Genomic DNA, 13057 nt, shown 5'->3' with positions numbered 1-13057 from the left:
AAAAGCCTTTTTTTTATGTATTTAATGAATATGCTGGTAACAGTTCCAGGTCAAAATGCTTTTTTCTTCATGTTGTACTGTTGCCTTTTTCTGTACAGTAAATATTCATGTTGTGAGTTTGTCAAACTGCCATCTGTTTATTCTCAAATATCGTCTTTCTTTCTTGAACTGATTGTGAAAATTTAGCAATGACGACTTGGTACCACAAGACCGAAACCCCACCGTCACGCAAGAAAATAAAAAAAATATATATATATCATAAAGAAAATCTGTGATATATTGTTGAATTCAAACGTTTCAAATTATCTGCATTAGAGCATCTCCAGTTGATGGTGGAACACCACCAGATCTCATCAATTGAACATTTATCTTGTTCTCTTGTCTTTGCACTGACTAAGTCTGTGTCTGATTGAGCGTTATAAGTCCGTGTGCAGTCACAAATATTTATTAAACTCACTGTGACAAAGGACTTTTCTTCCTCAAAAGAGAATTAAATTGCTATTAATCTTACTTGCATAATTCAAGGTTATATGCAAAAAGCAAATTTTCTTGACTTTGTTTTTTAACTGATATTATTTGGAAAGTAAGCATATAACTTCTAGCTTTGTTTGCACAAATTCAATTTTACCTGACTTTTATTAGGGCAGAGTCATAAACGTCTCAATCATAATACAGACAAATTACCTGGATTTATCAGTTTAATGTGACTCACTTAAATCTCATTTGGCAGTTTGGCATTTATTTTTCCATCATAAATATCTCTACAATTCCAATCATCATCTGGCCTGAATGGCTTCCAGAAAACATATCTTGCAACACATTTTCTTTTATTTATTTTGATTTTAGAATGAAGCTGATCCTTTTTGTATTTGACTATAACAAATGCCAAAACATTTATAGGCATCTGGTTTAATTACTCAATTACAAAACAAACAGCGCAAAAAAAAAAAAGTTCAAAATGAATCAAAATGATCTCGTGATCTCACGTCCACAATCTCGTCTCGCGAGAATCTCTCGCGCCATTTCAAGTGCAAGAAGTTGCGTCGCGCGTACGACGGAGGAGCGGTCAAAGTCAACCTCGGCGACGTTTCATACTTGTTGTACCGGTAGCGGCCGTCGAGGAGCTGAGTGACAAGGTAAAAGCCGCCTCGTCCGCTCAATTGCTTTGCCCCGGCCCGGGAATATGCGCAAGAGACAGGCGTGTTGCTAGTTAGCATCTCGTCGGCGTCGGGAGCTAACAGCTAGCCAGGCGCTGCGTGGAGGCCTCGTGAATGTTGAAGCGCTCACAAGGCCGAGAAAGGCGAAGACACGACTTGCGTGAAAGGACGCCGACTGGTTGCTATTCGTCGGTGGAAGGAACGCCACCGTCGGCTGGTTGACTGTTCGTTCGCTACGTTAACTGGAATGGCGTAAGACAGCCAAAATCCGCGCGAGATGCGAGCTTGACATCCACTCGTTTGTGCTTGTTCAAGCTAAACAACACTTTTTCAGCGCCATTTTAGGGTGAAAAGCTGACGAAAAGCTTCCTAAAATGGCGCTTAAACCTTACGGGACTACCTCGACTTAAAGCTTGAAGACGTTAACGTGACGCGACTTACTTGTCTATCAAATCCATTTCCCCATTGAGAGGAATCGAAATGTTATTACAGTAAACCCCCGGTAATCGCGAGGTCGCCCATTCGCGGAGATTCCATAATTGCTGAACTCTTCACCATTTTGATTTCACCAGTTTGTTGTTCACCCGAGCATATATACACACAAATACATGCGCCCGCCCGCGCGCACACACACAATGGGACGTGAAAGTAGATATACAGTAGTATCTTTTTTTATTCATGTAAATATTCATATGTATTATGTACTTGGTGCATAGTACATATGAATATTTATATTGATAATTAACCCTAATCCATTTTGTATTATTCCTACATGTGTAATTGAGCATGACTTGATTAATAAATTATTTTTGTTAAATACCAACCACAGGGCAGGCTTTGGGGAAAAAACACACTGTAAACCCATGACATTAACATTCCTGTGACCATCGCACAAAGTTTCGGTTCATTGTTGCCTTTGTGTTTTTTTTTTAATTATTTTTTTTAAACCACACAAACTTGTAGACAATTGCCTTCAACCTTCTTGGCACTGATTTCAGTGAATCCGACGTTTTTGAACCAATTTATAGGAAAATTGTATCTAGAGGATTAATTTAATGTTTTTTTTTAACCCAGCCCTAAAATGTAGGCATAGATAAAAAAACAAAACAAAATAAAGATTTAATAAATTAAAAAAAAAAAATGAAAGGAAATTATACTACTCCATACCTACTTCCCTGGATTGTACCCTCGACAACAATGACTCAAGTGCATTGCAGACAGGCATACAGCCAGCAGGAGAAATGCGACATACAATGGTTTTGAGCGAAAAACTCTGTGTCAAATAAATATAAATAAATGACACACCGACTATCAAATTGTAAAGGATTTTGATGACGTGATTAGTCAATTAATCTTGGCATCTATGCTTGGCACTGCAACTCGCATCCACACAGGAATTTTATGCCCAATAGAGGAGAGGCTAAAAATCAGCTCCTAGCATCATGTTTGTTCAAAACGAAATGCCAAGTAATGATTTGAAATCTCTTGCGTTTGTGCGCAGCAACATGGCGGACGACCTGGACATCGAGGCGATGCTGGAGGCTCCTTACAGGAAGGTGAGCGTCCTTTTCTGTTGTCCATTGCTCATCACAAACACCCACCGGTCAGCACCGTCCAAATGGCCGACTGTAACTTAAGGAACACAAGAATTGCAGTTGAATCAACACATCAAAATTGCTGCGTTTCTGCTGCTGTTGTTGATGTCCTATTTATTTCCTTTTTGTGGCACGTCCAAATCTGCTTTACAGTTGCTTTTTTTTTTTTTATTACAGGCAGATCCTATGGTCTTTAATGTTGGTTGTCCTTTAGTATTTTTTTGACTCCACAATAATGAGGGATGTTAAAGTACAAAAAACATGCCCAAAAAATACTTTAAGTGATGAATTTATCGTTCAGACCACCAATATATGCAAGATGTAAGCTGGGGTGCACATAATTTCGGTGTGTTCTGTAATGAGCACTTGAAGTGGTGGTTTGCTAATAATAATTGTTGAAAACGGCTCAGACTACTTATCTTAAAGTGTGAGCATTCTCAATGTGATGTAATGACCACACACACTTACGAGCAAATGCTATCTCTCTCTATAGACTTGATTTCTTTATTGTGAATGGCAAGTGTTGTGTCAGAAATGTAAAGGTAGTTCAAAGTCCTTTCTTGCTCTGTTCTTCCCGACTCCCTTGTGAGTAAGACTGTGGAACATGAGTCGGCAAACTGAGCCACAGGGGAAAGTTGCGATTAGTTTTGCATTCAAAGGCAAATGCACTGTTTTCAGAGGTTGCTGAGTGGCAAACAATCACCCGGGTTCTGCATTTGTATCAGCCGCATGCCTTTGGCGCCATCTTGTGGCACTTCAGAAATGGCACAAAAACAAGTAAGACAAGAGCCCCCCCCACCCCTTGCAAAAAGAAAAGAAAATCTGTAATTAGGCACGACAACTCCGTGTATTGGAAAGGGCTGGATCTTGCTTGGTACTTGCAAATGTCATTTTTGCTGCAAAAGATCACGTGACATAACAAGGCAAGGATTTTGGTCAGCTGTTCATAGATGCCTTTCATTCCATTGCATCTGGAAGAAATGGAGGGGCTGGACAGCGCGGTGACCGATTGCCATGGTAACGCATCAGGTGTGGTGCTCCTGGCGCTTGCGAAGTCATAAGGTAGCAACAAGTGGATGAGGGCAGCTGAGGCGTGGAGGAGCCCGTGAGCATGAGCGCAAAGAAGGAAGCAAGGCGTTACCCGCTTGCGAGTTGACTTGACGCAAGACTCCTGTCTGCTGCAGGGCCCTTGAGAGGCGTCCCAGCACAGCACCCACAGAGGAAGAAGAGTCCCTCCCGCCCGAGTCGGCCGCCTGCCTCAGCTCTGACCCCCTCCCCCTGCACACAAAAAGTCTGTTTGAATGTCACTCACTCACTCTCCATATTCTCTTTTGCCCTTCCACCCCCACTTCCTCCCCTGCCAACTCCCCAATGTCGCGTCTGCCTCCTCACGCTCTTCTCTGTCGACCCCGCTAGGACGACAAGACGGCCAGCCCCAATGGCGGGGACGAACAGGCCAAGAGGTACCCGCCGCCGTGACTCTCGCACGTCTGTCCGTCTGCCTGCCATCTTGTCCTGTCTTGTCTTGTCGCCTGCACAACCTGTAAAGGTTCATCCGTTTTTATGATTAAAGGGGAACTAAACAATTTTTTTAATTCAGCTATTTATTTTAATCATCATTATTATTATAATTTAAGGCTGGGGTAAAAGTTGACTATGTAGGATAACTATACCAAAAAAATAAGTCATGACAAAATGTATTGCCCCTGAAGCTTCGCCGACACCATGTTAAGATTCCACACAGTTTCCAGCAGATGAGTCTTGCCAACGGTGTAGTCAAAACATCCTCATGACCGTTTCGAATCCATGTGCTTACTTGATTTGAGAGAATAACCAACAGGAGAGAAGCTCTTTTAAAAAGATTCGATAGTGACGGTGCTAGCGAGAAAGGCTTGATGCATGAACTGGTGAAAGCTTGAGAATTAGTTGTTTGTGACAGTGCTGATTATTATCGCGTTTATTGAATAGGAATAGGGTTGGACAATATATCTTTGTCTTATCAAAATCAAGATATGAGCGTCCACGATATTGATATTGAAATGTGGATGATATCGGTCACGTGACCTTGCGACGCTTGTTGCATGTAAATCTCAGTTACACCAACGACATTCCTCATTCCAAGTTTGGCGTTAATTTACAGTTAAAACCTGCAGATGTCTATTATCTTACGGAGGGCCAACGACAATCCATTTCCATGTTAGCTATGCAGGTGGGCAATCCTGTTTGGGTATGTTTTGCCAGTCTGTCCTGCCAATCTGTCTATGTTGTATCTTTGTCTCTACAATTTCTGTCCTCTCAGTCTGCTTGCTTGCTGGTGGGCTGCTGCCTGTCATTCGACTTTCATATGTCTGTCTGGTCCAGCTTCTTTTCTGTTAGTCTGTTTGCATTCCTTTGTCAGTTGTCTACCTGTGTGTCTTGCCGTGTCTGCTGTCTGGCGTGTCCTAGTCATCTCGCCTTTAACAGCGGTCCTCGCTGCCGTGTTGTCATTGGCCGCCACTCCAGCAGGAAGAAGCGCAGTCGCAGTCGTGACAGGAAGCGCAGCAAAAGTCGGGAGAGGAAGAGAAGTCGCAGCCGTGAGCGCAAGCGCAGCCGGGAGAAGCGGCGCAGTCGCAGCCGAGACCGCCGGCGTAGTCGTGAGAGGGGTGGGCGCTACAGAGACTACCACAAGGCGTGAGTTCCTCGTACTCCTCAGCGGTTTTCCTTTGTGGAAGATGCATATGTTTTTTTTGTTTTTTTTTGTTTTTCCATGTCGATTTATTATTAGTCTTGGAGGCCAAGAGCTGATATTTGTAGTAAATAGGGGAAATGTCTTTTTTTTTTTTTTTTTACAGAAACGCCAATAAAGCGCATTTAATACTCAAGATAACTAACTTGTTCTGTTTCAGCCTTCCTCAAAAATATCATTGATGTAATGTTTTTTTTAGTGAGGAAAAAAGTGTCCAAACTTTTTATGTGGGAAAACCCCTGCTCATCTTGAGGACGAGCACCAACAGTAACTTTTTGTGACTTGTGTGCAGCCGGAAACGGTCGAGGAGCAGGAGTCCCATAAGGAGGGAGAAAAGTCCGATCAGAAGAGAGAAGAGTCCCATCAGGCGGGAAAAGAGTCCCAACAAGTAAGTCTTGAAGACATGTTAGTGGTTTCAAATGTATTTTTTCTTCATTTTTGACTTTTGTTCTGCGAAGACCTTTGGTGGACAACTTGACACCAGAGGAACGAGATGCCAGGACCGTCTTCTGCATGCAGCTCGCTGCCCGAATTCGCCCTCGAGACCTTGAGGACTTCTTCTCTGCTGTGGGGAAGGTAACGTCACCACAGGGCTCCTTAGGGCGAGTGGGGTTCATTTTATCGCCGTTGGCCACTGACCTATGTTCCGTGTTGTCCGTGCGCAGGTTCGAGACGTGAGAATGATCTCAGACAGGAACTCGCGTCGGTCTAAGGGCATTGCTTACATTGAGTTTGTAGAGGCCAGCTCTGTTCCTCTCGCCATTGGGCTGACTGGACAAAGGCTGCTGGGAGTTCCCATCATCGTGCAGGCCTCGCAGGTAACATTCAAGCAACAAGCGCTGCAACGTTTGGTGTCTTCCACTTTTTAATTGCACCCACAGGATTAATTAAGTAGGCTTGACACTGTCAGGATTTGTGGGGCCGATCACTCATCCGCAAATTTAAATGAACAATCACCCATCTGCTTTTTTGATAGAGCAGTATTTATGGAACAATCTTGCATGCCTTCTTTGAAGGAAGGAGAAAAAAAAAAAACGACTGATTGTGATTTGAATGTAAAACGTTTTTTTTAAAATAAAGGTTAAATAAAATAAATTTCAGTCAGTTGTTAGCTTGAGCTTGTTCGTCGCCACTCAGAATTTGTGAGCTACGACTAGGCGGCAGCTGTTAACCGCATTTGGATTTGTGTGTCCAGGCTGAGAAGAACCGAGCAGCTGCCGCTGCAGCAGCTGCCAACAACCTTCAGAAAGGCTCGTCAGGACCCATGAGGCTTTACATCGGCTCGCTGCACTTCAACATCACGGAGGAGATGCTGAGAGGGATCTTTGAGCCCTTTGGAAGGGTGAGACACTTTTGAGTTGACGAAGAAATGTCAACTTCAAATGGCTGACATGTTCATTTTTTGTTGTCAGATCGAAGGCATCCAGTTGATGATGGACAGCGAGACAGGCCGTTCTAAAGGATACGGCTTCATAACAGTGAGTCAACCAGTGAACAATTTTCATGATTCATTTTCAGCATATTTGAATAATAACAGTAAAGAGGATTGTAGGAATGCTTTTCTAATATAGCCTCCTTTGCGGTTCTTGAAACCTTTCTGATTTGACCGTATCAGTTTGCAGACGCGGAGTGCGCCAAGAAAGCCCTGGAGCAGCTCAACGGCTTTGAGCTGGCCGGTCGGCCCATGAAGGTGGGTCATGTGACTGAGCGGAGTGACGGGTCCGCCGCCGCCTCTCTGCTGGACAGCGACGAGCTGGAGCGTACCGGCATTGATCTGGGCACGACCGGGCGGCTGCAACTGATGGCCCGCCTCGCTGAGGGTGAGGCAGGGTGACAAGACGAGAGTGGGGGGTTTGATGGATGGATGGTGAATCTGTGGGTACCAAACCTTGAGTATGCAGGGTCCAATGTAATACAGCAATCTCAAGGTGCACTATTATCCTCTTCGGGTGACCAAATGCATCAGTAATCAGAATTCCATGTAAGGATTAGTGCTGGTCCAGACAGCTTACGCTTGCAAAAAATTGTGGCTTTAGTTCCCCTTATATACATTAGTTTTCTTTATGCATGGTTACTCCTTTTCTAGGGAATATACTAGCTCATCCTCCCACTAAAAGAATGCTTATCCGTTTTTGGTAAACCATGAAATTGTTTTGACACAAATTGCTTTTTGAGCTGCTTCAACTTATTTCTGATGCTGTGTGAAAGCAATGTAATACCGTAATTGCAGTTAGAAATGACACCTAACTTAGTGTCCTGTTGGTCTAAACCAATTTTCGCAGCTGAAATTAGACGGTTATGGAAATCCTGTATGAGTCATGTTGTGTTGTCGTTATGGTTTTCATTCAGGTACCGGCCTGCAGATCCCTCCCGCTGCCCAGCAAGCACTGCAGATGAGTGGCGCCATCGCCATCGGTGCCATGGCCGCCGTCTCGGGTAAGCCCGGTGTAACACGACCATAGGCCCCGCCCCTGAGACGATAGATGTACTTGCTAACTCATCGATCGATTGATTTTGATTGACAGCTGCTATGAATCCATCCATGAACCTCAACATGAACCCCCCGGCACTCAACCTTCCCTCTCAGCCTTTGGCCACGCACTGCTTCCAGCTCTCGAATATGTTCAACCCCAGCAGGTGTGCACACATGAACGCCACACACCTGCATGCCTACCCGGCTGGTTCTCTCAGCGCTAATGTTTGCGTCTGTGCATTTGCCTGTGTCAGTGAGGATCATCCTGGCTGGGAGGTGGACATCCAGCACGATGTCATTGAGGAATGCAACAAACATGGCGGCGTCGTTCACATCTACGTGGACAAGAACTCAACGGAGGTACAACGGACACTTGAGCTCTTGATAGTGCCTGTGTGTGCACAGGCTCATTTATGCTTGTGGTTTCCAGGGCAACGTGTATGTCAAGTGTCCGTCCATCCCTGCTGCCATGGCGGCCGTCGGCGCTCTTCACGGACGATACTTTGGGGGTGAGATTTGTCAGCACAATATAATGTGTTCATCAATACAGCGCAATTTATTCAAACTGGAACGTCATCCTTGAATGAATTTGGCATTTCTAACATGACTTTGCTCAAAAAGGGATTAAGAGTCGTGAACTGTAGTAGAACAGCAGAGCACATTAGGTATGGCGGCGTCGGTGTTGATGAGCGTGTCCGTGTGATTGCAGGCAAGATGATCAAAGCGGCATACGTGCCACTTCCCGCCTACCACAACCTGTTTCCGGACGCCGCCACAGCCACGCAGCTGCTGGTCCCACCCCCGCGCCGATGACTCCGCTCGGGCTGGACATGTTTTGATAACTCGTTTTCGGATCGTTCAGTAAGCTACTTCCTGTTGACTTCCTGTCGTGTTGAACATGTCGAGGGCGTGGCCTCCATCCAGCGCGGGCCCGTGCTGTCCAATGAGTGAGCTCTGTGAGCTGCGAGGAGGCCCGACCGCCGACGTCAAACATTCGTCTTTGTTTTCTAATAAAATCCTTGATTAAACTTATTTTCAAGTCATAGAAAGGTCTTTTATTCGCTCTTTTCCAAACATGACATAACATGCTTTCAAGCCCTTTATAGATGTGAGCTACAAACTGGTGAACGCACACAGCGGTGTGTACATAGTCCCTTGTTTGTGTTGCGAGTCGATACGTCACAGGTGGGGTTCGTTCAGGTGTATGACTGTGATGGTGATGTCGTCGCGGTACCGCCTGGCCACTTCGGGGGGCAGACTGAGCATCTTGGAGAGGCGCGATGCAGCCACACCCCCGTAGCCGTCGTCCCCCAGGGCGTGACGCAGAAGGTGGGTGGCCGCGTTGTTGTCCTCCGGAACCGAGCGCACCCGACCCTTCCTCTCCAGGAGGAGGCGCCGTAGGTCGGCCAAGGTCGTGCCCGCGCTGGCAATGACGGGCCTCTGCTCCCGAAGGCCTGGAGGAACGAAAAGCAGCTTTTAGGAACGCACTTCCTGCACTTCAACATGGTGTACTGCAGCATGCACACGCACACTCGGTCTGACACTTGAGCTTAAACACACAAGTTGCCACACAATCAGTCTGTCTGTCAGACCATCCAAAACACTCACGCACTGTCGCACACTGTTCACAACTCTCGTTGCTCCGCACCAAAAGACACCTGGTGTTACCTTTGAGGTGTTCTCCCAGCCTTTGTATAGCAGTGTGTCGGTGCAACAGCTCCCAAAGTCCATCACTGGCCAGAACCACAAACTTATCCGAGGGCAAAATGCGGCGCCGCATGACCTCCGGCTCGGCGCTCAGGTAAGGCGGGGTCAAGTAGTGGGGCGGTTGCGGTACAGCACGGGCGCCTTCGCGGAGCTCAGGCCGCGTCTCGTACAGCCGAGCAAGCATCTCCGGACTCCACTTGAAGCGGATGTCTCCAAAGGCCCTGAACGGCAGCAGCAGCCCCAGCAGGCGGTGGTGCCGGACCGCCGTACGGCGCTCGGACGGCGGGTGAGCTCCCAGGACCCTTCTCAGCTCGTCCGGGTTCTCAGCATTGTGGTCGTTGGTCAGGCCCACGGCTGTCCAGCGGCCGTCTGCTTCCTGGACACCCAGGACGGCCCGGCTGTCCCCGAGGTTGGCCACGTGCAGGACGCCGTCGCACACATGAGCTACGCATGCCGTGCAGCCGGACAGCGCAACCCGTAGCGGGGAGGACCCGTTGGACTCTGCAGGAGACCGGCCTCTGCGGAAAACCCGGTGAGGCAAAGAGATCATTTGTACTTCCTTCCTCCCTTTTCCCCTTCCAATATTTTTTCTCTTTTGCCTTCCATCATTTCAAATTGTAGACTGATTTGAAGTCAACTGAGCGCCCTGAGTATCTGGTGCGTTTGGACCAGACATAAACTTTCCTTGCATACTTTTAAATAACTGCACTAACTTCAACCCAACTCTTTCCTTCAATGCTTCTTACCTTCCTCCACACTTTTCTCTACTTCCTTTCATCCTCTGACCCTTCCTGCATACATCTGTCTCCTATTTTCCACCCTCCCTTCCTCCTTTCATCCATCAATCTTTTAGAACCCGCAGATGACCAGCAGGGTTTCAAACTAAGTCCGTGCGTCTCGCATCAAGAATGCAGAGAGAGCACTCGTCGGGTAGACGGACCTGTGAGAGGATGTGGACGCGTGCACCTGAGCCTCCACCGACAGGTCATAGTCAAGGCGACGAAAAGCCTTCTCCAACGCAGAACTCAGCCTGCTGTCGTCCTGCAACCAATTGGACAAAGGGGCTGTGATGACATCACGACACAAAGATGCCGGTTGAGAGTCTGACAAACATTTATATGAATATACCCTGGTGCCTCTGAACGACTTGGCCTTTTGGTATGTTTCCATCCGTATTGAATGCGTTGGAATTAATTGTCAATTCTTAGAAGTCAAAGGAATGAAGTTGAGAAAGCCACAACCCAAAAAGTGCAAGTTGCATGTCATACATGATGCTTGTTTTTTTTTACATTTTATCTTACTCACCTTAGTGACCTGAACTGGGAGGAATTGTTTGCTTTTCTTTTGTCAAATGCACAGGTGATCACATTGCACCTTGACAACTCATCATGATAAAACTTAGCATGTTCAAACGTGAAAAGTAGCACATTAAAGATTCAAATTTGGCATTCGTGTCAAAACTTTACACATGCTGTCCCTGTATGAAATGTAAAAATGTGTGAACTTTGTCACATGAAAGTGATACGTCGTCTTTTTTTTTTTTTTTTTAAACCTTCGTAGTCGTGAAAAGGAAAAATTCAGCGCTCTCACCCGTTGGTCGTCGTCGTCGTCGTCGTCTGTGTCCAGCCTCTCCTGCCAGTAGTTGCGCAGACTTTGGAAGGCGGCGCTGCCGCCATCAGGCCCGCGGTGGTCCCGGGGGTGTTTGAGCCACTCGAGCAGGGGAGGCACGGCGCGACCCTCGTCCACAGCTCTCTCCAACTCGGCCAGCGCGGCTAGGGGCAGCGTGGCTACGGCGATGTAGTAAAAAAGACGGCGGCTGACGGCGCGCGCGCACGCCGGCCCGCCGTGACCGTCGAAGACGCCAAACAGAACGCCGCCTCGCTCCCACAGGCAGGTGGCGCTGCTGCGGCAGTCCTCGCCAGGCTGGTTGGATGCCAGCATGTTGCTGTGGAAGGCCAGCGCGCCGTGGGAGGCGGGACCCCGTGGGAGGACCTGGCTGTACTCGTTGGCCTGCGCCGGAACATTCCCGGTTAGGCGGCCTTTTGTGGACGGCTGTGAGTTTCAGTGTCTGCGTGGTCTACCTTGGATCCTTCAGTTTTTAGTACATTCATCTTTCCTACTTCATTGCCTTTATGCAACAATCATTTCCTTCTGTACTATATGTGCTACTCATTTCTTTCTGGCTTTTTAACTTCTTTATAGTCTTCCTTCTTTTCATTTTATACAAACTTCTTAAATCCCTTCTATCCTTTTATCAATTTATCATTTCATACTCATTCCAACTTCCTTCTTTCCTCCCCTTTCATCCTTCAGTCCCTGTTTCCTTCACCCATTCTCTCTTCCTGCTTTCTTTCATCCTTAAGTACATAATTGTTTTTTCCCGGCCTACCTACCTTGAGGATGTTGTTAATGTCGGTTGCGTTCATGTGCACCGCATGGACTTCCTGGGCCGTCCTGTACTTGCTGCTGGTCCTGCCGCCTGCTGAGTGATGGCGCCTGCCGATAGGCACAGGCCACTGTCCAATAAAGAGCAAGAGCCTGCACGAGCCGCGCTGCCGGCCTACGTTGATGCCTCCCAACATGGCCGCTGAGTGATACATGCGCATGTTATGCTTGCTGTCACGTCACTTGCAATTGTTTCATTTTGGAAAGTGGGCTTTTGAAGACGTTTAAAAAAAATGGTTGTTAGCCAAATTATTATCGTGACAAAAGCAACAACTATGCGCCCACAACCAATGGAGAGGACACACCCACCAATGCATACGTTGGGGATCGAGTCGAGGTGCATCAATTAATCGGTCATTTTATTTTTCCTGACAGAGGAAAAAGTTGACTAACCTATTTTTCTTGTCTTGCACCTCTTTGATGGTGAGCGTTGTCCAAATAGTTCCCGACAAGTTGCGCCAATGTGCTGAGTCGCTATCTCACCACCTCAACTTGCGACTTCCTTCCTGGGAGTCATCGCTCGTCCAATTGGTTGTCATCTTGGCGCTTGTCTTTAGACCTTTGGCAGATTTCGTATTATTCCACGTGTTGTAACTATCGGTCAACCATAAACCTGCTCCAAAAACACACACACACAACAAAGGAACACTTGACACAGTCACCTTTGGACCCCTCAGGCCTGACAATATATGACACACCACCCCACAATTTAAGGAAAAAAAGACTAACATCAAATCACTTGCAAAAAAAGGCAAGCTTCAAGTTTTTTTTATATTTAGCATGATTTAACAACAGTGCAGGAACCGAATAAAGCCCGAAGGGCTTGAACAAGTTTCCACTGCCATTCAGAAAGTCACATTAAATGAAAAATTATAGATGTATTAATGAAAACTCAAAATGTAGATAAACAGGCTAACAAATACATTAACGGAGAGTTGACATTTTATTATGGCAT

At 46.5% G+C, this 13057-nt stretch overlaps 2 protein-coding genes across 3 annotated transcripts; one reads left to right on the top strand and one right to left on the bottom strand.

Moving 5' to 3' along the window:
* Positions 1-991: 991 nt before the first annotated feature.
* Positions 992-8982, top strand: LOC148327069 (RNA-binding protein 39-like). Of its 2 annotated transcripts, none has more exons than XM_088308497.1 (15): positions 992-1136; positions 2659-2713; positions 4169-4215; positions 5258-5422; positions 5770-5865; positions 5936-6053; positions 6143-6295; positions 6673-6819; positions 6890-6955; positions 7093-7297; positions 7827-7913; positions 8003-8114; positions 8205-8310; positions 8381-8459; positions 8660-8982. In XM_088308497.1, the coding sequence occupies exons 2-15, from the start codon at positions 2663-2665 to the stop codon at positions 8761-8763; spliced, it is 1536 nt and encodes a 511-aa protein (XP_088164623.1). In that variant the 5' UTR covers positions 992-1136; positions 2659-2662; the 3' UTR covers positions 8764-8982. The 2 variants fall into 2 exon arrangements, with proteins under 2 accessions (XP_088164623.1, XP_088164622.1); XM_088308496.1 differs by having other exon boundaries at positions 5255-5422.
* On the bottom strand, positions 8980-12124 carry LOC148327068 (pyruvate dehydrogenase [acetyl-transferring]-phosphatase 1, mitochondrial-like). The gene is made up of 5 exons (XM_088308498.1): positions 12051-12124; positions 11248-11667; positions 10598-10698; positions 9619-10175; positions 8980-9404 (listed from the first exon to the last, which is right to left on the bottom strand). The coding sequence occupies exons 1-5, from the start codon at positions 12081-12083 to the stop codon at positions 9130-9132; spliced, it is 1386 nt and encodes a 461-aa protein (XP_088164624.1). The 5' UTR covers positions 12084-12124; the 3' UTR covers positions 8980-9129.
* Between the last annotated feature and the right edge of the window lie 933 nt (positions 12125-13057).

This window comes from Idiotropiscis lumnitzeri, chromosome 11, assembly GCF_059441095.1.
Source record: "Idiotropiscis lumnitzeri isolate Australia: NSW breed Sydney's pygmy pipehorse chromosome 11, RoL_Ilum_1.0, whole genome shotgun sequence".
Taxonomy (NCBI): domain Eukaryota; kingdom Metazoa; phylum Chordata; class Actinopteri; order Syngnathiformes; family Syngnathidae; genus Idiotropiscis; species Idiotropiscis lumnitzeri.
This window is presented reverse-complemented; position numbering and strand designations above follow the sequence as displayed.